The sequence below is a fragment of the Anopheles gambiae genome, chromosome 2, assembly GCF_943734735.2.
Source record: "Anopheles gambiae chromosome 2, idAnoGambNW_F1_1, whole genome shotgun sequence".
NCBI lineage: Eukaryota > Metazoa > Arthropoda > Insecta > Diptera > Culicidae > Anopheles > Anopheles gambiae.
In genome coordinates, this window is record NC_064601.1 from 3813683 (window position 1) to 3838059 (window position 24377).

Consider the following 24377-nt stretch of genomic DNA (forward strand, 5'->3'; position numbering starts at 1 on the left):
TTCCGATTGCGGTATCACAGCGTTGACTGAGTGGCGCCGTAACAAAACGACTTGCCGATGCTAATTGCCGATCCCTTCATCTTCCCTTTTCCTTTCCATTTTTTGCAGTACGACAGCGAGATCGTCTACCTGGAGAGCCGCAGCCGGGAGCAAACGGACCAGCTGGACGCGATCGCGCAGGAGATCAGCAAGACGGAGGCCCAGTTCCGGCAGGCGGGCGACCAGCTGCAGGCGTACCAGTACGTGGAGGAGGAGAGCGAGCTGGTCCGGCAGCAGGAGAAGACGCTCAAGTCGGAGATAACGCTGCTGCGCTCGAAGCTGGCCAACTGCGAGACGGAGCTGCTGCAGTGCAAGAACAAGATCCGGCTGCTGATGGACGAGATACTGGTGGAGCAGCGCAAGTATAGCCGACAGTACGATCCGAACCGACAACAGCTGTTGGAGCGGGCTCTAATGTGTGAAGTTGACAGGCTGCAGGTGGAGATCGACCTGGCGGTGCAGAGCGCGGACCAGGCGAACAAGGCGCACGACAAGCTGAAGGGCGAGGTGACGCTGCTCGAGGGCGCGATCGCGGACAAGAAGAAGCAGGTCGAGAAGCTGGTGCACGAGATGAAGGAGGTGAACCTGCAGAGCCTGGCGGTGGTCCCACCGGCGGACGAGGTGCGCCATCTACTGGAAGGTGAGTCTATCGACTGTAAGAATCCATTTTTTTTTCTCTCTCTCTCTCTCTCTCTCTCTCTCTGGGTTTTTCTCAAGCTGTTTGAATGCATTGCATGCGTAGGTTTGCTTCCCAGCAGTCTGTCAACATGTTTTGATTGAAATTGCCTTTTCTTTTTTTTAGTTGGCTCCGTGAAACCTGGCAGCACCCGGCGCATGATCGGATCGCCCAGGCAGCTGGAAAATGCAGTCCCGACGAGTAAAAATCCCCACGGCGTTTGGGTCTAGAGGGAGGCGCAGTTCCAGGGTTACAAAAAAGGTGGACGACTCCCCACCCCGGGGACGGCGAGCGAAGGATTCGTGTAAAATCAAAATATGATGGTAACCATTCTCAAATGTGATAATTGTTGGTAAGCGAAACAGGAGGTAAAGCATCAACAGAAGCGGCAAAATAAGGAGCTCTAGGGAACTCGAGTTAGGAATTGCAAAACGAAGACGAAAGCAGCTGCTGAATGAAAAGCGAATTTTGGAAGAAAAAGCACACACACCCACAGACACACACAAACAGAAATAGATTGCGCACTTCACCCGCTAGAGGAACTTTACGGATACATACAGCTCATTCCATCATTCCGGAAGTATGTTTGGGGCAGAAGGTAGTAGATCAGCAATTGCGTCGTTAGCGACAATTTATGGAAAGAATGACGGGAATGAGAGTAAACGTTTTAGGGTCCAAAATATGTCCACTTTGACATTGCGTGGCAAAGGAATGCGCCGTCCCAGCTGGAGCAGGATGATAGCTAAGTAAAGCAGCGGAAAGAAGTGTAATGTTTGTTTGTGTGCGTGTGTGTGTGTGTTTAATACAGATTGTTACACATAGGTTTTAAGGTTTATTTCCACACACACGAAATACGGGCTAGAGTGTATTAATTTGTTATAAAAAGATTAAAAACGACTGAAGGAGTTTGGAAAACAAACGAAACTCCTGGAACGTTTCCTGTCAAATCACTCACACACATTGGTCCTTCTTCACCGAGTGTGGATGCCATTTTAGCCCTTTAAACTATACCACTCGATGTAATGTATGTGTGCTTTTGTTTGTAAACTGTTCATTCTCTCAACGTGAAAAAAAAACACAAAAACAGAAAGGCTTTAAAACCACACCGTCTCTTGCCCTGTTCGGAACGAACGCGTGTCCGAGTAGAGTTACGTACGCAATAGTAGCCGTGTAGTTTCGTTTTATATTTATTTGTTTGTGCCTACAAATGTGTAAGCACTCGCTACACTTTTAACTTTCTCTTGCCTCGGGGGCGTATTTAAGTAATGTATTTTAAAAAAAAAGAAGCCCCATGTGTTTTCTGTGCATATGTGCTTGCCACAATGTGTGTATGTGTGTCCATTGTGCTTTATTGCCATTGCCAAGCCATTGCAAAACACACGTTGTTGCCCTTCTGGAAAAGCAACCGTTCCGTGGCGAAACGAACCGAAGCAGCTCATGTAAGATAAAAGAGCTTTTAATGCACGTTGAAAGCTCCCGTACGCTTAATCCTTTACTGCTGCTGCTGCAGTGTGGAATGTGTGTGCATATTGAATTTCCCACAGGCGTGCAGAGATGCATACTCGTTTGATTTAAATAAAATCCACACCACGAGCACGTGAGGTTTGGCCTTCAAAACGGGAAGGGATTTAAGCTATTTTTAATGCTAACCCCGCCCCACGTGGGGGCCGTTGCACCGTGTGGAGTTGCATTAAAGAGGACGATAGACGCAGTATAAAAGAGATAAATAGATTTCATAGTCAGTTAAGTGAAATGTGTTTCAGTTGTAGCAGCAAAAAAAGAAAGGATGCGAGTGGTGTGAAATTGTGGGCCGCAAAGAGAGATTTAAACGCATAAGCATAAGTGTGTTGTTGTTGTTGTTTTTATCGTTCGTTTTCATTAAGTAAATTGTGCAACCAGAGGCACCACACACACACACGAATGGGAGGAAGGTTGAGGCACATTTAATGTGTTTCAAACAGCGTTTAGATTAAACGAAACGATGGGATGTGGTGAGAATGAAAGTGCAGTCTGTTAATAGGGTAGTGTCTAGAGGCCGGTTCGTCTACCTTGAGTGAGTGTATAAGGACAGGCAAGGGACGAGGGACAACCAATCACACCAACCAACAGCGTATCAATGTTGAACGAAACGTAAACCACCTAAGGCAGCAAGCAGGAATCGTATCGCACGCAAATCGCCGATTTATCCTCCAACTTACACACATTACCCCACTCGAAAACGGTTTCAATCTCTTATCGCTAGTAAAATCCATTTCTGTGTTTAAGGAAAGAGATTTGTAGCTACTTCTCATCGAGAGAGGAAGGGTTCTGAAACACGATTACAAGCATATCATTTATTTTTTTGGGAGACTTAAGATATTTTTCTAATTTGTGAGGATTTCCCCCCTCGATTCATAGAACTATTTAGACGAACCACTCATCAAAATCAACCGAAACGAAAGCTATATCATGTAAATGAAACACCAAAAACTTGTAAAAAAACGTAACACGATGTCTAAAGCATAGTTGTACAGAGAATTCTAGATAAAAAAAACTCCAGCCCGTTTATGCGTTGCTCTCTCCAAAACACGGAATTACGGAACGGTGGGATAGTTTCAACAACGCCAGGATTAACGGGTAGTGGTGGTGGAGAAATGCTGGCAGTGAATGCGTTTGCAAAGCTCTCCACGGTGCATCGCCGCTTTTGCTGCTTGCACTTTGCTTTGCTGCGTACCTTGAAGAGAGAGAGAGAGAGAGAGAGGAAAAAGAGAAGAAGAAAACCACTCTCAAAAACGGACAAACGGTAGTGGTAAACACGTGGCTCGTAAAGGGAAGAGTCCAAAGTTGCAGCGGGAGGATGGGGGAACAAGCAAAGTGGTAAACAAAATTTATCCATAAACTGCTAACGAACCCGTTGCCGCGTTGGCAAAGTTATTCGGCTTTCTCTCTAAAAAAAGGTCCTTGTTGGCGGTGGGTTGGGCTTTTTCTTTCTTTCTTTATTTCTCTGCCAACCCTTGCGGAGTTCATCGTTATCAACGTACTTGTGCTGCTGATCATCATGCTGCTGTTGCTGCTTCTGTCGGTGCAATAGGACGCAAAAGCCAGCAAGTGGGTGTGTGTAGTTGCACGGCCACACACACACACACTATTCAATGTTGATGTAAAAAAGACGAATGTTTGTTGAAAAGCTAAAGTTTGAGACAATACTACTTTTACACAGCGCAAACAAAATGTAGAGTGCGCACACAGTGTAAAAGAGAAAAGGTTCAACTCCCTCCTCATTGCAATTTGCGGGGATTTTTATTTTTCGATTGCTTCCTTTTTATTCTCGCCGTAACGTTGTTAAATCTATGCGTTGATAAGGAACAAAAAATGGTATAAAAATCAAAACACGAATGGAACAGAAAAAAAGCAAATGCTGGTTAAAAACAATGCACCATAGGTGAGCCCAGGAAAGAGCAACAAAATGGCATTAAAAGATGAATATATATATTTACGAAGTTCGAAGTGCAATCTTGTTGCTATCTTTTTCTATAAACGAACAAAAAACTACACTTACATACACAATCTTACACGCTTCTTTTTGTCTTTACACACACACACACATACACCTCTTTATGCAATGTAAGAAACAAAACAAAGAGTTAAAAACTCACCCCTGCAACACACAAACACACCCAACAACAACAACAACAACTGTACAAGGGGGACACATAAATCATACATAATAGTTCTAAAAATAAGTAAATAATAGCGGAAAAAGGAAAAGAAAACGATGGTGCAAAGATAAGAAAGAAAAACCCAGTGAACGAAAGAGAAGAAGAAGAAGAAGAAGAAGAAGAAGAAGAAGAAGAAGAAGAAGAAGAAGAAGAAGAAGAAGAAGAAGAAGAAGAAGAAGAAGAAGAAGAAGAAGAGAGAAGGGAAAACGTATCATAAACAAGAAGGAAAAGTGTGCAAGAAAACAATATAAAGAGCTTAACAATATTATAAAAAAAATATAGAAAGAATGAAATAGAACAACACAAACGAGACAACACAAAACATCAAAAAACGGGAAATGAAACAAAACATGCATTGAAAAATAGAGAAACCACAAATCACGAAGTAAAAGCGTTAATAAATAGATAAAAAGCAGAAAAAAAGGCAGAACAAGTTGAGAGGATAGAGAAATGGGAATATGAGAAGAGGAGAGGTGTGCCTGATGCGAACCTTCTGCTCAGTTGCAATAATTTAAATTGGAATTGAAAAATGTAACTCGCACACCGGATAAATTACGGAATTGAGTATATTGTTCCCTCGGGATGTGGGATTATAAAAGAGAGAACAACGGGAAAAAAACACCCGCGAAACACTGTAAAAAATATAGTTAAAAAGATCACAACCACAGCAACAACAACAACAACAACAACACGATACGAAACAAATCGACTACGTTCGTACACTTAGTTGAGGGATTTTCTACCTTGTTTTTTCGATTAAGACTTAATCTTTAAGCTCGTCTTTATTAGATCTTGGATGTGTTTTAAGTCGCCTCATTCCATATATATTGTACTTAATTTTTACCTCTGTTTTATTAGTCCCTTTAGCCCTTAAGTAGATGAATTTATGTTAGCTTAGAGTGAGAGAGAGAGAGAGAGAGAGAGAGAGAGAGAGAGAGAGAAAGAGAGAAAGAGAGAAAGAGACAGCGATCGTGACCAAGGTTATCGAACAGTAGAAGCCAGCACTTGGTCCAGGGAAACGTGCACAGTGCGCGGTTGTATTTTCGTTTCTGTGCATCATAGTAGGCATGTAGTAGTGTAGACAGAGCAGAGTGCGCGGTATCGTTCGTTTCAGTTTGTAAAATCGTTTGTTTGTTTAGCAATAGTATGTTTAAGGCGAGCATGTTTCGTGTAAAGAAAAAACGATTTACAACTGCTGCAAATGTAATGGTTTAGCTATGAAGTGTGGAACGTGCTGGACGGAAAGGTGCGAAATACAAGAAAATATAAACTGTTGACATGAGACGATGGGGGGACTCTTTGGCTTTGATTTGATTTGCGCAGCGTCGGGATACGTGGACTGGGTTTACGCAGCACTACTACTACTACACACTTCCGCCAATGGATTCAATCCGCTTCAGGACAATGGAGTCAAACGCGATGGCCATTTACATTTTGTATCTCCGCCTACATTCGCTTGTTATCGGCGATCGATCGATCATTATATGCGAGCGAAAAGGACAACGACAACGTCCCACACGCGACAATGGCGGACGCACTAGTAGGACCTCCTCCATGCAGGACCTCCTCCATGCATGATCTCCTGGTGTTTGCGCATCGATTTCATCCTCGCCTGCGAGTAATTTGAAAGACAAGGACGGACGACCTCACCGCCGCCGCACACTAGAATAGCGTTCCTAACGAGAGTGCAGCCTCCGGATTAGTATGTGCTCCTGTTACTTTTCGACTCCATTTCTCTGTCGAACGCGTTGGCGAAAAGAGCGAGAGATCTCGATTCCTGTGACCTCCTTTTTCGGCTGTTCGCCTGTTACTTTCTGACTCGGTTTTGGTGTGCTCCCAAGGTGTGTAGGAACGAGGTACGATTTGAAAAGTAGTCAAAAGTTCGTTATAGGCAGTCTCTTTTCCCTTCACATTTTGAGTGAATCGAATTTGACCATCGCAAGAAGGTTGTTATTTGGTTCATGACATTTACAGCAAATGTTTTTTTGCCTCTTTTAATAATATTTTTTTACAATTTAATGAATTTTCAAGGGCTGGGGCATTGTGAAATGGCATGGAGAAACAAGACTAATGGATTTTATGACAATATAACATGTTCATATATGACGCAAATTTGTTTTTCACTATGCAAAATTGAGCCGTACACGATGTAAAAGCATATAATTGGCAATAAAATTATATTTTATTAAAGCACTGTGTTCATGAACTGCTTTCCGATTCCTTGCTAACCTTTCCACTCGTACCCTCAGCACCACCATCCGTGCCCTTCCTCCCCACCGGCTTGTCCGATTTCGCATTCCGTTCGCACGCTCGCTGCAGCTTTTGCCGCTCGTATTCGCTCGGTACCGGAGATTCAATTTCCAGCGTAACCGGCCCATCGTTCACCACGTGCACCTGCATCATCGCCCCGAACCGCCCATCCAGTATGCGCTCCGTCGCGTACTCGTTCCGCATCCTCTGCAGCAGCGATTCGTACAGCTGCTGCGCCTCCGGTCCCTGCATGGCTCGACTGAAATCGGGACGGTTGCCCTTCAACCGATGGTACAGCGTGAACTGGCTGACGCACAGCATCTCCAGCTGCAGATCCACCACCGATTCCGACCATCGTTTGCCGGTGGAAGGGTTCTCAAACAGCCGCAAATTAAGTAACTTCCGTGCCCTGGAAAGAGACGACACGACACAGGTGAGTTTGGCTTTATCGCGCAAGGACTGTAGATGTTTTCCTCCATCGCATACCCACATCCACTCCACGTCGTTGGCGTTGTCGTCGGAAGAGATGCCGACCAGCACGCACAAGCCACGACCGATCGAGCTCACCAGTTCATCGCCCACTGCAACGAAGGGGGGTGCGAGTCAGTATCAAAGGGAGAAGAAAATGCAGCAAGCAATACCTACCCGTTACCTTCGCACACGTTACACGCTGTATTATGGCTTTCATAGCGATTTAATTTGTTTTATTCACAAAAAACTGCGGAAATTGTGGCCAGCGTGCGAGCTCCAGGCGATGCCGGCTGATTTGCAAAACAACACAGGGTTCCCAAACGTGTTTTGATGGTTTCCCAAACATTTTTGGTTGCTTTTAATAGTTTTTTGCTTCGTTCCCACGATTTATAGGGCGTTATCCATTTGTTTTTGTTTAATTGTATTGCTGCCCAATGAGACGATATCAATAATTGAGGGAACGATTCAAAAGTATGTAAGAAACCCTGAATAAATCATGAAACGGACACAAAAAACGACAAGAACCAACCCATTAATCATAAAAACCCTGTAACGCCATCTGTCAAACTGTGACGCACCGGTGAAAATACTATACCAATGCGCGAAATCGTTACAGGCGCTTTGTTTCCATTTGAGTGAAATATTTCACCATTTTGAATTCGCTTTCATTTCGGACGTTACAAACTCACAAATAAAGCAACGCACCGTTGTTTGTTTTTATTAAATTAAAATGTATTATTACAAAAGAGAAAAAATCATTCCGTTATGTTTTAGGAGATACATGTTCGTTTATATGGTGTGTATTCAATGTGTGTGTATGAGTTTTTTCTTATGTGGTTGGTTGGGCTGGTACGCACCGAACGCGGTGCGCGGAGTTTGCGTTCGTTCGCGAGCAGGTGCAACGCACGCCCGCTACACGCTGCACCACTGTTTTCAAATGCGCACTACCACGTTGGAAGTTCGCTCAATCAATCGCTGTGCGTGCGTACAACACCCAAATACATTATAAGAAAGGGAAAGAAAATTGCATGGAGAAAGATGGAAAGACACAACAGTTATTACACAAAAAAAAAACACAAGATTGCTTGCTCGCTTCTATTCGCTTTCTGATAATCGCTCCCTGGCGCATTGCTCGCTCCCTCCCCCACCACAAACAAGCTGAGTTCCCTTTCTTTTACAGTGTAGCTGATAATTTTATAAAAATTATAATAACAAGCAGGAAATACACAATCATATAGATGACACCTAGACGTGGGGGGGAGAGGAAGCACAACCAGCCACCGCTCGTTTCGGTTCTTATCTCTCTCTCTCTTGCGGCAAAGATGTTGTTCCATTTAGAGAGAGGAGTCAGGGGTAAAATGCATTTCCAGAAACGTGGGCAAAATTTGCATCAATCAAAACGGAAAAACAAGCGCACTCGTACCACACACACACACGCAACGATTATTCTTATCAAAAGGGCTTTTCGGGAACAGCGGGAAGGGGGGTGGGGATGAGGTCCAGACAGGATTTGTTCGAAAAGAAACGTGTGTTTCATCCGTATGATGTAAAAGGTAAGGCCAATAGGAATTTTCTTGTTTTTTTTAGAGAGAAACTTCAAGATAAATCTACAATTTGGAACCGAAAACATTTGCATTCGCTAGCACGATGAGAGTACTTTTTATACAAACACAACTAACAATGTATTACTTCTTCTTTGATGCCCCCTTTGATCGCCCTTTATCTCTCTCTCTCGTTCTCTCTTATTGCAATATTTCCTTTAATATTGAATTTGATTTGTTCATATACGTTTGATACTATCCTCCTAATTACACAATGTGTGTGTGGCGTTGTTTCACAGTAACTATATAAACTCACATTGCGTTGTTTTGATAAATATGGTTCTTGTCGTGTTGCAGCGCGCGCTCATATGTGTGTGTGTGAGTGTTACATTAATAATTTCTTCTGCTCCACTCTTCAGCTCTAACCCTTCCGCGTTCCGTCACGAACCGAATCTACTTTAGACCTTTCCTTGCTGTTGTTGTTCAACTTTTCCTCCACCATCGACGTCTCCCTTGCTGCATCTGCAACTCTTTCGTGATTATTATAGATTCATTAATACAAACAATTGATTTCTGCATGAATATAGTGCGATATTAGTGTTTCCTCTTCCTTTTCAATCTGGAAATCTCGGTTTATGTATGTCGGGTTTCGTCTGCAGATTCGAGAACAACAAAACCGCCCCCTTACTACACGTTTCTCGTTTGCACTTTCGTGAATGCTTCTTCTGTTCAATAGCTTCCAAATTCGAAGATTCTGATGCCTGAATCTTTGTGTTTCAATTGTTCGATAGTATAAATTGCTGCTGCGCATTCGTCCCAAATCGAAACACGGGCTGTGGGGAGTGTATGGTTGAGGCCAGGATTCACCTACAAAATATATGTTTTTATACCATACATCATATCGTTTTATACTTTTTTTGTCCTTCTTTTATTTCCTCTTAGACCGACACAAAGGTGTGTTCGATATTGCCGCTAATATGCTCTCGTCTCTTCTGCTCTCTTCGTATATTGTAGGGAGGGGCAGGCTTTCGTACTATTATGATCACAATCGCTACCCTCTTGGATGGTTGTTGGTGTGAAAATTTGAGTAACTTGTCGTTCGTGCTCATCGCTTGCACAAGGACGAATATCTTTGATGGAGTTGGTGATTTCTGCTTCTCAAAAGGCAGGCGAGCGACGAACCCCCGTGGTGGTGCTTCCTGTTCTGTGATTCCTGCGCTACCAAACGGTTGACGCCCTGGGGGTAGCTGTCCGGTTCGTTCGTCGTCGCAAGCCGCAAAAAAGGGGGTGACAGAGTTCGTGGCCCTCTGCTTACCACAGACCGGACGAGAATCCGCCGGGCGGAATGCGGTTCTTATTGATAACATGGCCACCTCCGTTCAGCGACGGTACCGTAGTGTTGATTTCAGCTGCACCGTTCGATTTGCTGTATCCCTCACCAGTTACCGGATTGCCGTCTGTGGTGATAGGAAATGGAAAAAAAACAGAGCGTTAGTAATGTGCGTGTCCAATTTGCTTCGTGCTTTCTGGGACGGTGGTTCCTGGAAGTGGGGGAATTGAGAGATAGTATGCCATATTCTTATCACACTTTTAAACATTCACTGAATAGCAAAAGCTCCTTAACCTTTTTTTTGTTTTATATTATTTTTTTCATTTTAATAGTTGTTAGCAAATGTAATTGTATGAGATTTTAGTCATAGTGCAATGGCAATTTAAGGATAGGAAGTGCAGCACACACACACACCCACGCGCACAAAACACGCAAAAAAGCGCCCCATGGTGAGGATTAGTGTGATTATGGCAGAGGGAGGTTTAGCAGCTTAACATGGGATGGAAAGTAGAACGGACGTTGGAGCGTAAGGCACGGGAACTGGGATGTAGGGTGGGAATTGTCTCTCCCTCTCTCTCTCTCTCTCTCTTCATCGGGGAAGGATGCGCGCTGGTGGCACGAATTTACCTCCTGCTCCACGTCTCGAGCTGAGCTTCCGTGGCTTGTCGGCGTAATCTTCGACTCCGTTGCCGGTAACTGGGTTCCGTTGCGCAAACCGTGGCGAGCGTGGTGACCTTGGCGATGCTGCACACAGAGTGGGTGGCGTGATGAGAGGGGAAAAGCGTTCAAGAGTGTGTGTTTGAAGAGGGTGAAGAAAATGAAAGTGGGTTAGTTGTAAGCACAGAGAGCAGCGGCAAAGAGGAAGGAAGCGCGATCGAAGCTAGGCGATCCGAACAATCCGGACACAAAGCTGCCCAGGAGACCGGCGATCGTATGATCGTGTATGTAATCGTCAATCAAGTCACATCCATAGAGGGGAACAAGGAACAGAACAACAAAAGGGTAACAAAACAAAAGGAAATATCATATTTTGGTCCAATCGAAGGATTTCATGCTACTGATGCAGAGCACAAAGTACTACAACTAACAAACAAACAAACAGACAAACAAACAAACAAAAACATTGTACGTGTGTGTGGGGGGGGGGTATCGCCTCCCTGCGCCAGGAAGGCTCGCGCTCGCCCGCCACTCGTCAATATTCGTGCTACCTTTGCCGTCGCTGCTGTTCGGGCCGTGTCCGGCGGCAACAATCGCATCATCACTGTGCTCGGTCACGCTGATGATGATGTCATCACTGATGCAGAGATTAATGTTGGATGCATAGGTCGGATTCAGCGCTTCGCCGCTCGCATAGAACTGCATCTGGCGCCGGGGCGACAGGGGCGGCACCAGGCCCGTCGAATCGAACGGCGCCCAAATGCCGCCCGGACCCGCCGCCATCGACTGGCCGTGCGCGTTGCTCTGCTGATGGTGCGCCAAGTGCTGCGAGCGGGACGACGAGTAGGCCGAATCCGGTGATGCATCCTCTTCATTACCTGCTCTCGCAGTCCGTCCCGTCGGGTGTTTGTTTGGGTGGTCGTGGTCGATTAGTGTGTCATTGCATGATTTTGCAGGCAGAAGCGCAGGTTTAGTAGCGAGCAGGGCGGGTTGGGTTTAGATTAACAACACGCACACGAGCATCGTAGAGATGTCCAGACCAGATCATCCGGGTCGGTCAGGAGGGGGCAAGGATGTATACATTACAGGATAGAAAGACACATGCGCGTACACACACATAGACACAAACACACAGATTCCAGATAGCAGAAGGAGAGAGTTAAAATAGAAACAGAAATCGAGTTCCATCAGACGATGCGAGCGATAACGTAGATACACACACAAAGAACTACTTCACGTGCAGCGCCAGGTGTGAATTGCAGCGATAAAATAACATTGTATGCCGATCGGGTGCAGCGACTTTACAATTACTACACTACCATTTTACTCTGATCTCTTATTGGCTCATGAATTGGTGCTGATGCTACTGCTGCAATCTTACAACGTGTCACACACTTTACAGGATGGGTGAGCAAATGGCGCGCGAAATTAATGTACAATGAGTTGCGAATTGTTGTGCCGGGAAGACACGTCACATAAACGCCCCCTCCGTCGTCCTCTGCAGGAACTAATGCAATGTTACACAAAGTCATCGTGTAACACAACATGGTGGGTGAAAAAAGCGGAACTTCATTACGATTCTTCGCCATTGAGGTATTATCTAGATCAAGAACTAATTGCCGCCTCTCCTTCCAGTATGAAGCCATCATCGGCAGAGCGGGGGGGATGTCTCGCCGTATGCTTCAACTATTTCTCCCATAGCTTTTGCAGACGAGCATGGCTATTGCTATTGCAAGTTTCCTACCATTCCTAGGAAGTTACGAATCGGATGAAGGTGAACCATGATTATGGGTATCTTAGGATTGGCTCTTTTGGCGGCGTTTGCGGTAAATTGCCCACAAAGGGTGCACCTGAGCGGAAAATGAAGCTAATTTTGTTTATGTTTTACTCGTCACGCCCGCCACCAACTCCTCCGTAACTCCGTGTACTTGAACTCATCTGATCGGTCAGTTAGTTTTCTTTTTTTTTTCCTCAAAACGGTAAGAGACATTCATGCAGAGAGATGAAGCAAAGGTAAATATCTACAAGAATATTGTTGAAAAAATAAGCAGAATAGGAACAAAAATGAAGCATGTTTTACTCTCTAATTAAGCAAAACAACTGAAAACGCTTTTGACATGTTTATGGGATGTAATTTTGAGAAGAAAAAAACTAATGATAATGATGTGACTCGTGGGGTGGGGGTGGGTTTTCGATAGAACAGAACATGATGTGACATTTTTGTGTTCAACCTTCTAAAAAAGCATCTAAACACATGAGGAAGCAAATCGCTGTAAATGGGGTATAGGGGTAGTGGAGAGGAGCTAACGTAATTACCACTCCTCCTCCTACTCCTCCTTCTCCACCTCCATTCGTCCCCCCAAAGAACTTACTTAATCTCCTCAGGAAAACTGCGTAAAAGAACAGATTGGAAAGACAGATCGAGGTTAGCTACGCCGGCGGTAAAACACAAAAGGCAATGTGTGGGGCATTTACAGAGACAATACAGACAGGCCAACAAAACAATAAAACCACCCATAGAAAACCCGCGCCGAAACAAAAGCAACTTGAGGAACGTACGGCGCCATTTGAGTTGAAACTGTCGTCAAGGTTTGTTTAAGGCCCTCGTCCTCCTCCAGGCATCTACTAACACCCCCTCGGGGACAAAGTGCTGTGATCCGCACAAATGTACGTAATCGAAAAGGTGACGATCGGATCGGATATACCCTGTGTGTGTGCGCGAGCACAGAAGTCACCAATGTGTCACCGATCCGGAACCGTTGCACATGATCGAACACCTCTCCTCTTTGCATGCAATTGTCAACAGCATCATGGCCACGGACGGAACCAGATCCGGATTCGATACGCACACACACACACAGGCACACAAACACACACCCCTCCCAAAGGAAGTCGCCACACACGGCGCTGGCGGCAACCTTCCAATCGAGCGTGAAGTTCATGTTCAGTCTCGCGTCATGCGACTTGCGGGAAAATTCTATTTTTTTTTTTGTATTTTTAGGTGCAAAATCTCGTCACACAATTCGTGCCACACACACACACAGCAAAACAAGTGTACAAACACACACACACACACACACAAGCAAATGGGGGAGGATAAAACGCACACGAAAACACATGGGGTCCTTTGGTCGGTCGACGATGTCGGAGGGGGGGAAACAACAACACACACCCGGCACCGGGCGGAATACTTACTGTGGCTGGATCCATTGTCCGAGGAAGCCGACGAGATGTGTCCGTTGCCATTGGTGTGTCCGTTGCCGTTGGTGTGATGGCCGTTCGCCGTGCCGTTACCGTTCTGGTGGGCCACTCCGTTCGCTTTGCCGTTCTGGTGCGGCTTGGCACCGTCGGTGCTGTCGCCCGGGTTGCCGATCGGCAGGTTGCTCTTCATGTGGTTCTTGGCCGGCGTGAACGGACGGTTGACTTCGCCGAACAGACGGTTGTGCGAATCTTGCCCCTGCCCGTTACGGCGTGGAGTTTCCGAACCTGCGCCAATGAGAGAGGGAGAGCGAGGGAGAGTAAAAGAGTAATTATTAGTGCGCGTTCTTATCTAGAAACGGGATCTGGAGAGCTCCAGAGAAGGGGTGGTTCTGGGGGTCTTCATGCGTCAAACGTTGATGAAGATGTTTGGCGAGCGTGACAGCGTGCGACTATGGCCGTGCAATGGAGATGTGTGGAGGCACTCAAGCATAGCTCCCGTCTACATAGTTGTACTCGCTTGTACTTGGCGCGAGAGGATGTCTCAACACATCACCGACGATGCACCATACTCCACTGACTGGACGCGCGCAGCTCTTGATTAGGAATTTAGGAATGGATTTAAAAACTACAATACAAAAACAAACGAACTATCATTCTGCAGCACGGATTGTTTCCGCCAACTGGCAACAACTGCGGTGCGCTCTACCACTACCACTTAACGGGAACAAGAACAAGGACATTCTGGAAGGGGTACACTTCATCCAACCAATAGCCACAACCCCACCTGCCTCTGCGAACGGAATTGCGGAATCAAATTACAACATACACAGCAAATTACGGGGATGTCGCATTGGAAGAAACTACAAACGCCGGCGGGGTGTCGTCGTCTTCGGGGTACGCGGGTAAGTCGCGAACCGAAGGTGTCTCTTCCACTCACCGACGCGAACCGGGAAGGCCAGAGATAATGAGATAATGCTCTAGGTAATGTGATTACAAGCGCCAACTAAACTGACACCTTGCGCGTTACAGCCAAGGCAGGGAGTGGAGAATTGAGCGCGTGCACTGAGGCGCCGGGGAAAATTGGTCTTCAGTTTACAATAAAGAAAAGAAAAAAATTGAGTACAACATAACTTTCCATTGTCGTTCCCCGGGAAACAGACAATTGTCGCCCTTTCTTTATTGGCGTTCAACTCCACCTCCGCCAAAGGCAGCGCGCGCGCGCGCAAACGCAAGAAGAAAATGATCGTGCTGCAAACAAACTGGGAATGAATGAGATGCGAATGCAATCCGAGCAAAGGGTGATCTTGGGGCTAGCAATTTGGATGGTCGAAAATAGGAAATGAACACAATACGACACTTGATTACGTGTGGCGTGGCGTGGCAGTGGATTGTTACAATCTTTTTTCGCTGCTTTTTGTCACGAAAACAATCGCTACGGACACGACCGACAGTGATGATGATCATGAGAAAATGAGGGCAGACACTTCGCTCTCTACTGCAGGGCAAGGTGGATTGGGATGGAAGTAATCGATGGGTATGAAAAAAAGGGCTCAATACAGCTGTGTGCATTGAGCAGTCGTAACGTAAACGAGGAATGATGAACGATAATTTGATGATTACACTTCAACACAAGCTGGGGGGGGGGACGATTGTGCGTGGATGTGTACCGGTCGAAGGAAAGCTAAAAGACGGGCACACTGACTATGGAGCAGGGCTGGTAAGGCAATTCTAGCATCGAATGAGGACAAGAAACAACAACAATCAATACATGATTAAACATTAACATACGAGAAAAAGGAAGTTTAAATGGAATTTAAAAGCTAGCGGGAATGCTTACTCATACGGGCATAAAGTTAGCAAGAAAGGACGTAAAACAATGAACAAGAGAACGAACATGTATAAACTGGACACTAAAAGGACGAAAGGGAAATTTTATTTAATTTTGATGAGAAAGTACCAAGAAAATAGTATCGGTGAGCTCCTTGCCGAAAGACTGCACAGTGAAAATATATCCAGAAGAAAGGTTAGATTAGATAACGGCAACGGCACAAGAGGAACAGATAAGAACATCGTGAAAATATATGATAATGGCTGCTATCTTTTTAGCTTCTCTGTAAACATTACTTCTTTTGCTTTTTAAAACAAGACAAGATCGTGTGGTCCGTCCTGGGTAGAGCAAATAAAACTTTATGGCTTCGGTGCAGTTTTCTGCTATTTTTTAATGCTTTTGCTTGGGTACCTTTTTGCTCAAACAAACACAGCTGGTCGAGAACAGCCACGGAAAACCCAGAATCATTCTGCTTCGTCCGTTTTGTACCTCCGTCGGGTGCATCATGCAAACACACACACACACACATATGAGCGTAAGGCAAATAAACAAACAAAAAATATGCACCTCCTGCAGAGAGACGCGTTTAAACAATCACACAAACACACACGCTTCCGGAAGATGCATTCCTCCTATGTTTATGTCGCGCTTAGGGGACATTTTTTGTGTTTTTCCACAGTGAAACATTGATCCATAACGAACATTTTCGGTTTGAAGCGCACACACACACACACACTTTGGGCCTCTTGAAACATGTTCACACAGGCCGCAACAAGACCCTCTTCATACCGTGCGAACAGCACACACACACACACTCACACACCGAGCGGTGCGCAAACACATCTAAAAACCGAAGCAGCCATTTGATCCGTTTTCATAGCGATTTGAACATTTTGCTGCGACAGTCCGATCGGTTTCCTGTGGGATCCGGCAGCAAAGTGTGGGAAAGAAGGACTTACCATTCTTGTGGGCGTCCGATGGAGCCGCAAAGATGTTCGACTGCATGCGGTTCTTGCTCATGGTGCGTGGCGTGTTGGGTCCAAGCTGGTCGGCGCCGAAAAGATCGCTGCTGCCACCGCCCGGTGGTTTCAGAACTCTGCAAAACATAGAACGAAAAAAAACCCCGTTATAATCGTTTGATTCTCAGTCCTGCGCCGAGCACATCCTATCCGGCAAATACACATACAAAATAAGCGAATCACAGCAAATCGATGAAAACTGGCCGATAATGCTTTGGGCGTCGTATCGTGATGACTCAAAAGCTTTAAAATAGTTCTCAATATCCTTCTGAGTGGAACTTTACCACAATATTTCACAAGTCACAATTGCCACAGTGTATTCCTTCCAATATTTCCTACTTCAAAAACAACCTTCTTGCTGTAGAGTGAATTCTGTAAAACTGTCTCGAAAAACGCTGCTCAGTTGACTGACCAGGCTGACTAGATTCTCCGTTATGCGCTGCGAGGCAACGGTAAGGATACGTGTATGGCTTGCTATGCTCGCACGGACCTCTACCAAACACACAGCCAAATGGGTATGTGTACATGTGGTTGTGGGTTCTCCTTTTAGATGTGCACTCTCTTTCACTCTTTCTCGTTTCCTGCTGGGGGCAGAAAAGAGAGGACTCAATCGAAATCCCTATACCAACACAACCAACATACGAACGACGCTATGCTATATGTTTATGCTGTACGAAAGGGGTCCCTCTCTAGCACACCAGCCGCCGGCCCAGGTACAAGCAGCCGAAGGTCTGGAATGAAGAAGCAGTAGGGGTTGCTAATTGGTGATGGCAGACCAACGGCAATAGGAAGCGTCTCGGAAGCGGGAAGGGTGCCCCGACAGGGTGAGGACTTATGGACGCGCTCGTTGGATTTTATGCGCAAGCACCTCGAAACCCCGGGTAAAAACGAGTAAGAGAGATAGAAAGAAAGGGTCCTAAAAAGGGGTGGACGAGTGGACACCAGGTGGAAAAGGTGGCGGTAGGCAAGGCGGCAGCCGAAAACATGATTGCCATGCGAACGCGCGGGGTAACAGAACAGAATCTCGCAAAAGCCAAACACACACACACAGAGCGAGCCAGAACTCGACTGCGGGTAATGAAATGATGCCTTTCTGGGTCAAGTATTTGCTTTAGGGATCTGAAGCACTTCTTCCACATCGTTTACCTCGCAAGAACCTGCACACACGTGTTGCGAACGGTGCTGCTGCCGACAAAATAAAAGTATGTCCTCCGAAAGGGGTTTGGGGCGTAGCAACATTGTACGGTCTCCGGGTCGCGGGTGGGTGGCGTTCGGGGAAGGAAATCAAGGCTGCGAAATCAGATGTTGGCCGGGGTCAACCCGTCGTCAGTTCGTTGAACAATTGTGCCACCCGCTGGAGGTGCGCTCTGTCCACCGATTTCGGTCACACCGACACACAGCCCGGACACAGCGGGCACCTTCAGTCGTAATAAAATTAGAATACTGAGTCACGCACATTATTGCCCAATTTTTGTTGTTGTTTTTTTGTCCTGTGTTTGGTCACTTTTCAGGCCGAGGTTTTGCCCAAAAGCGCACACACTGCCGTCGTGCGGAAAGTCGGCTTCGGTGTCTGGGTTAATGAGAGGGCTCTAAGGACTGCGACGACCTTGAACAGTCATTTGGGTCGGTTTTGTTGATAAGCGCAAGCAGGGAACACTTTATGTGCCAAAGGCACGTTTGAGCCCGATCGAGGGCGGTTGGGTGTTGTGTCGGGGAAAGGGGTTGTTGTGTCTCAAAAGGTGCCCGAGGAGCTGCCGTAACCATTTTCTCCAAGTCCAACACACAGATTAGAGTGGACTTTTGCCCATAACCTCATTCGCAGACACACACACACACACACGCTTAATCGACGTGAGAAATGAGGTTTCCGGCGTGCCTGTTTTATTTTTCACTTATTCGATCGGGACACACGCGTCGGACACCTGCGACGGACCTGCGTGAATGGACCCAAACATTTCTCCGGTCGAAATCGTTCCCTCGTTACGCGACGTGACCTACGGGCGGTGCCCACCGACAGCGGTAAACTGCCCACTCGCTACAGCCCTATGTGACTTGACATGGCGTACACACGAAGAGCGTCGTATAGATCGTCCACACCAACATTCATCAATTTTTCATCGCTAGAAAACGGACGCCCGAGCTTAATCGATCGGACGATGATCGCGAAAAAAAACAACAACAACAACCACGTTCAATTCATCAATCCTTCCTTCTATATCAAAGGGGTGGGACAGCAACAGACGCCCTCCGAGCGAGAGGCGAGAAAATTGAAAATTTGCTGGTTCACCGTTTGGAACCAAAAAAAAACCGAGGAGACCTTTGGGGATCCCAATTTCGGTGAGGCTTTGATTACTCCGAGCTTTTACGATCGATGGGAATGTTCTCACGGCGCAGATCGAAAGTGAGTCTCGCGGTTCCTTTTCACGCTGCTGTCCGCGTCACGTCAACAAAAGAAAGGAAAAATCTGTCACAAATAGGATCGCGGTGTCTCGGACGTGTGAGAAATCTCGTTCACCCTTTACGAACTGACACAGGGGAGGAGTGCGCCGGAAGCCGCTCGATTTTGTATGTCTTCGATGGGAACCAACTATTGATCATTTCCAAATTTGATCACGAATGTAGTGCGAGAGAGATTTCACGATGTAAACGAGCAATTTCCTTCTTTTAAACGGTCACACACATCATGGCACTACTTTCCCTGAAGTAGGCGCCAAGAGTTATGCAATCTGCATATAGAATGGTTAAGGACGTGTCAGGGATTTTCAAGTGGACATTTTTCATTCCATTCAGATAAGATCGTGCGGTCGTTGACAAATTCCAATTAAAACCCATTGCCGACAGGCCGTGCTACATTCCAGTGACTGTAACACCAATTTATTAAAACCATAGACAACGACACAGACAACGACACCCAACTCAAGAGTGTTGTGGTTCCCATATCGGCGTTCCGATTATACTAACGAGATTTAAATTCCTCCGAACGCCATAAACCACCCCCAACTCCAGTTCTCCCGCGCTGCATTTCGAGACCCATGCTGGGCCATAAAACATAAAGATTTAGGCATAACGAGCAACTTGAAATCAATCGGCACAGAGTGCAAAGTGGAACCCACGACGATTGAGACGTCGAGCGGGAGACAACAGCAACAAATTGGAAAGTAAGCCCACCACCCCACCATATAGCTGGGGCGCTAAATAAGAATGATAATCCCAGCGACCCTTTACACACAGACACACACACATCGCGACGCCACACACACTTGACGGTCGGTTTTGGTGTATGTTTTTTTTTTCAGATCGTTGGACCCCAATGGCGCGCGCCTTCCGGAAACTCCGGGATCGAGGTTGTTGAGGAATTTATGCTCTCGCCTACTACTCTTCTGGTGCGCTTTCTCAAGTGGAAAAACACTAGAGTTTCCCCCACGCTAACCGTCCGTCCCAGACGGTGACCGACGATGTCGTCAACTCGTCTGCCACTAATTCCCAGATCTCGAGAGGGTGCACAACACGCATACACACTGGTAGGTTTAATCTGATAAACATATAAAATGGATGGCTAGAAACACAACATCACACCGCGTTGCCGATCGCAACCTTGCAGCAGCAGCAAGGTGTCACACACGGCAAGCAAAGAGCACCCGCGGAGAGAAAACATTCATGAAATTTACATAAATTACGATGCACCCCGATGACCGCTGCTGCATCGATCACAAAACTAGCCTGTCGTGTCCCTCCGGGGGTGATGAGAGCCCCCGCGTGTCGTTGGATTACACACCTTGCGAGCGAGCTCTTGAATGCAGCAGCAGCACACACACTCGTTAGCACCTTTTGGGGCTGTGCTGGCCGACTGGGAAGCAAATCCGTTCCATCGGACGCACCATCAATTTAGAATCTGCTAGTTGGCACCTTTCGTGTGAGGAGAATTGGGATGTATCATAAATGGCCATCGCAAATGGGCACCAAATTTGTAGCAAACCCCTGGTTAAGATTCCACAGCACATCGGGAGCGACGGAGCGGTTGACGGGGGAAAAGAAACATTCAAAAGGCAAGTGAATTTGTTTCGAACCATTTTGCTACTTGAACTCACAGACAGAAGAAGAATAGGCTTTCGATCTGCACCAACTAGTGGAATTCCAATAAGGAAATGGAAAGCTGCTGACAGTCGATCTGTTTGGAAGATTTTAACGATTATTTCACCACCAGTCTACTAGAGCAGTTGTTGTCCAAAGTTGAATCATGAAGTTTAAATGATTAAATGTAAAATTCTACATCAGACATGATAGCTGGTTACTTGTAAGTAAATCTTTTAAGCGTGTGTTGGCTTGTTACACTTTCATTCACGATGGATCCCAACCCAACACAAATGATCCCCGATCGTTCTTTATGAATCACCGTCTCTAGAGCTTGTTTAGAGAACAATAACATCTTCAAGCCGGTTACCGAAGATGATCTCGGTCCATGCAACCGTAGCCGTTTTGATTAAAACCAGTGTGCACAGGGGAACGGGGAGAGAAAAAAACAGTGCACATGCAACTGTGCAACTACTAGCGCAAGAAATAAACACACACGCCCCTCTTTCCGTGCATCGCGAAACATGAGACAATTAATTCGATCATAAGCGCGCGATCGTTACGATGAATATTTACACTCTCAGGGGGGGAAACTGTATCTTTGTGAGATGCAATGTAGCTGGCGAGAAGATCTTTGTCGATCGTTGCCCCATCCACAACACGTTTGCAGCAACTCAACAAACCGGTAGCGCAATGCAATGTTGTTCTTCTTGCGCTTTGATGGAATCCATTGCTTCACAATAAAACATACTACCCCTTTCTACACAGCATCGAGAAGGGCATCCATGGGCCTAAGCCCAGGCTCCCCAACACGCGAGAACGAGCGCGTGTGTGTGGGAAGAAAATAAATTAAATTTTGCTCCCTCACCGTGGGCTTTTTCCTTCATAAAGCCGCAGCGCGCGGGATAAAAACGCCACAGTTTAGATATGAAGATGATCCATTAAAAGAAGAATATTTCATCTACCGTTCTGCTTGCCGGTGAGCGCATTCGTCTCGCGTGAAGGTACTTTTCGTGCGATGGGGCTACACGGCTTACCTAGCCTTGGTTGGACCGGGGAGGTCTGATTTTACATCGATTGTCCCTCACTCGCCCAGCTCATCAAATACTCGGGCGGTGGCGGGTGCTTTGGATTGGAAGATCCCCGGACAGCCCCAGGAATGCAACAATTGCCACTCTAGCCTCATGGATGGAGTGAGGGCGCAACAACAGCAAAAAAGAAGACCCCGATTCTATGCACATCCTCCTACGGCTCACCAAAGACCAGACAAAAGAACTCTTTTTTCCTTTGCACAATCGACAATCGTCTGTTACTGTTGCTGTTGCTACTGCTGCTGTTAAAGCTACACCAACCGAGTAGCTGAAGAAGCTGAGAATGATGAACCACACACCGTTACCTATTTCGTTCGGTTTCTCGGTGGAAATAGGAAAAAAGGAGCGTGCAGCGCGCTAGAGTTCTATAAGATAAGATAATGGAAAATGAAAAAACCGCGCATGGATTGATGGAGCAAGAGAGAGAGGAAAAAAGTTAATAAAATCCACTATTACGATACACCCCATGCTCGTCCGCTATTTACATCATCCACGTCGGGTCGGGGTACCACGCCGGTCGCCCGCTGTCATCGTACTCTCCCCTTCATCGATTGTGTTGTGTAGCCTGCTTTTTCTGTTATTCAGTCAAATCATTTCCCAACTCGAATGCAACACAACGAAAGTGGACGATCTGATACTTTGCCGTCTGTAAGAGACAATCGAACACCCCGAACAGTTGCAACCCGTCAAGGCAAATCGAGGCAAGTGGCTGATGGTTTCAAATGGATTCGAATGCATCGATGTTGGCCGTAAGTGAAATAGATTTAATTAAGAAAACCCATGCACATATGCAGCAGAGCAAAGCAAATGTGGTTTGGGTAAGTGCATCCAAAGATCAGCTGGTTTCTACACCACACACACACACACATGCACGCGCAAGAAACAATGCAATTACAATGGAATGGAATGTGAGGAATCTAGCTGCTAACGGTTAATTTGCACGAAAATTATCATCAACCCCTCGCTGCTGCCGCTCCAATGGGAATTGCCTCACCATCAGTCTGGCAGACTGCAACACACAACAAAACATATTTGTGTATGGGGAGATAAAAACGGTGCATCTTCTGCCCACACCGACAGCCAATGGGGCCGGCCATGGCGGCAGCAGCGGATGGTTATGATTATTGCCAATTAAAACAACACCGTTTGCTGCTACCTGCCGTTGGAAAACTGCACCGGGAAATCTCGCCGAGGCCTACGAAGCGCGCATAAAAAAGTGAAAAACTCCAACCCTCACACAGCTTACGCGCTAGCGGGGCTGAAAGAAATATTTTAATAGCGTTTGTTTTCCACCAGCTTCTGCAAGCAGAGCGGGGAAGCGATCATGAGTTTGAAAAACGGTGCTTCGCCGCCGTTTGTTTGTGCGCCTTTGCGAATTCAAGTTTACTCCACCCCAACAACGATGATCCCCTTCTTCCGAAACAAATTGAACGGTAATTTGTGCTTTTGTTACGCAAAATCAATGCAGTTCATTATCGCGCACCCAGCCGTTTCTCTCTCCTTTGCTTCCGAGCCCGAAACCGAGACGGAAGGAAACGGCCACTGACGTGTATCATCTCTGACACGGGTGAGCATTTTTTCCCATGAAACGCGCACTTGCCTGATCTGTCCGCCCGCACCTACACACAACAGGCGAGCGCGCGCCCGCGATTACTTTCACACGATTCTTCGCCCTCATCTCACTCCCTGCTCTTCATCTACTTTTCCTGCGCCGAGGATGAAAGGCGTTTGAATTTTCATCGTGAAAGCCAATCAGTCCTTCTTCTACCGGGGCTTGGGCAAAACAAATCAACCTTTCGCATGAAAAGGGTGCAGGTGAAATGGAGACCTTTGGGAACTGCTGCTGCTGCTGCTGCGGCGACCGTCGCCCGCGGGAAGATGCGATGGAGACTGTTGCTAATGGGTTCGCGGATCGGTTAAATGGCAACAACATCTCCTTTGGTATGGCAAATACTATCGGGCAATGCTGTTTTTTTTTTGTTCCATCGCTTCCACAACGCCAGATCGATTCGAACCGGCGCGAAAGGCTTATCCCGGAGTAAATGCAAATCTCGATGCACCCGCCGTTTGCGCACGCGGGAAATTCCACAACCCACACGCGCACCACGAGGAACGTGGATGAGGATGTCGCGGAAGAGGGAGAGAGGAGATACTGCAAGAAGTCTACAATTTGGATCATTAGTAATAATGGGTTTGAAATTGTATCTGCCCTATGTCATAAATTGTCCATCCAACAACGATGCTTCTCCCCGCGATTCCCAATCGTGGTTCGTGTTTAGGGTCGCTTATTTTACCCCCCACATATACACACACACACATGCCATGGCATGCCGCTGGTTCGATTTATCGATTTATCTTCCCTTGCCGCGTGGCGTGTTTGGAGGACAAATCACGACCGGCGAGCGTTCTCCTACGGGGGGAAGGAAAATGGCTCTTACGCACACGATGTCCGGCGGCAGTGACCCACCGCCCGGCGCGGAAAAACACACGACATCTTGATTTGTG

General features: G+C 46.5%; 3 protein-coding genes across 19 annotated transcripts in view; 1 reads left to right on the forward strand and 2 right to left on the reverse strand.

Moving 5' to 3' along the window:
• LOC1281808 (transcription factor mef2A) overlaps positions 1 to 5695 on the forward strand; it is an 82377-nt gene extending 76682 nt beyond the window's left edge. For 8 of the 9 annotated variants that reach the window (XM_061641185.1, XM_061641186.1, XM_061641183.1 and 5 more), the window contains exons 6-7: positions 109 to 679; positions 842 to 5695. In XM_061641185.1, coding sequence (XP_061497169.1) covers positions 109 to 679; positions 842 to 945 — 675 coding nt within the window. In that variant the 3' untranslated portion in view covers positions 946 to 5695. The remainder of the gene's footprint in view (positions 1 to 108; positions 680 to 841) is intronic. The other variant, XM_061641191.1, reaches the window with a different exon arrangement.
• An 878-nt stretch (positions 5696 to 6573) lies between these two features.
• On the reverse strand, positions 6574 to 7636 carry LOC1281807 (D-aminoacyl-tRNA deacylase). 2 transcript variants are annotated; one of them, XM_321769.4, is made up of 3 exons: positions 7309 to 7636; positions 7154 to 7244; positions 6574 to 7072 (listed from the first exon to the last, which is right to left on the reverse strand). In XM_321769.4, exons 1-3 carry the CDS (start codon positions 7349 to 7351, stop codon positions 6613 to 6615), a joined length of 594 nt encoding a protein of 197 aa, XP_321769.4. In that variant the 5' UTR covers positions 7352 to 7636; the 3' UTR covers positions 6574 to 6612. The 2 variants fall into 2 exon arrangements, with proteins under 2 accessions (XP_321769.4, XP_061497188.1); XM_061641204.1 differs by having other exon boundaries at positions 7150 to 7244; positions 7309 to 7574.
• A 208-nt stretch (positions 7637 to 7844) lies between these two features.
• LOC1281806 (microtubule-associated protein Jupiter) overlaps positions 7845 to 24377 on the reverse strand; it is a 112880-nt gene continuing 96347 nt past the window's right edge. For 4 of the 8 annotated variants that reach the window (XM_061641199.1, XM_061641195.1, XM_061641198.1 and 1 more), the window contains 7 exons: positions 16651 to 16787; positions 15821 to 15856; positions 13858 to 14148; positions 13035 to 13052; positions 11214 to 11540; positions 10633 to 10749; positions 7845 to 10132 (listed from right to left, as the gene is read on the reverse strand). In XM_061641199.1, coding sequence (XP_061497183.1) covers positions 9987 to 10132; positions 10633 to 10749; positions 11214 to 11540; positions 13035 to 13052; positions 13858 to 14148; positions 15821 to 15856; positions 16651 to 16787 — 1072 coding nt within the window. In that variant the 3' untranslated portion in view covers positions 7845 to 9986. Of the gene's footprint in view, positions 10133 to 10632; positions 10750 to 11213; positions 11541 to 13034; positions 13053 to 13857; positions 14149 to 15820; positions 15857 to 16650; positions 16788 to 16877; positions 17161 to 24377 lie in introns of those variants that run through there. The other 4 variants (XM_061641201.1, XM_061641200.1, XM_061641202.1 and 1 more) reach the window with 3 other exon arrangements.

Bases quoted from the DNA above. Each gene is read 5' to 3' on its own strand.
- LOC1281807 (XM_321769.4), bottom strand. From the start codon at position 7,351: ATGAAAGCCATAATACAGCGTGTAACGTGTGCGAAGGTAACGG. The intron at 7,245-7,308 runs GTAGGTATTGCT...CCTTCGTTGCAG, and splicing joins AACGTGTGCGAAGGTAACGG to TGGGCGATGAACTGGTGAGC. The intron at 7,073-7,153 runs GTGGGTATGCGA...GTCTCTTTCCAG, and splicing joins GCCAACGACGTGGAGTGGAT to GGCACGGAAGTTACTTAATT.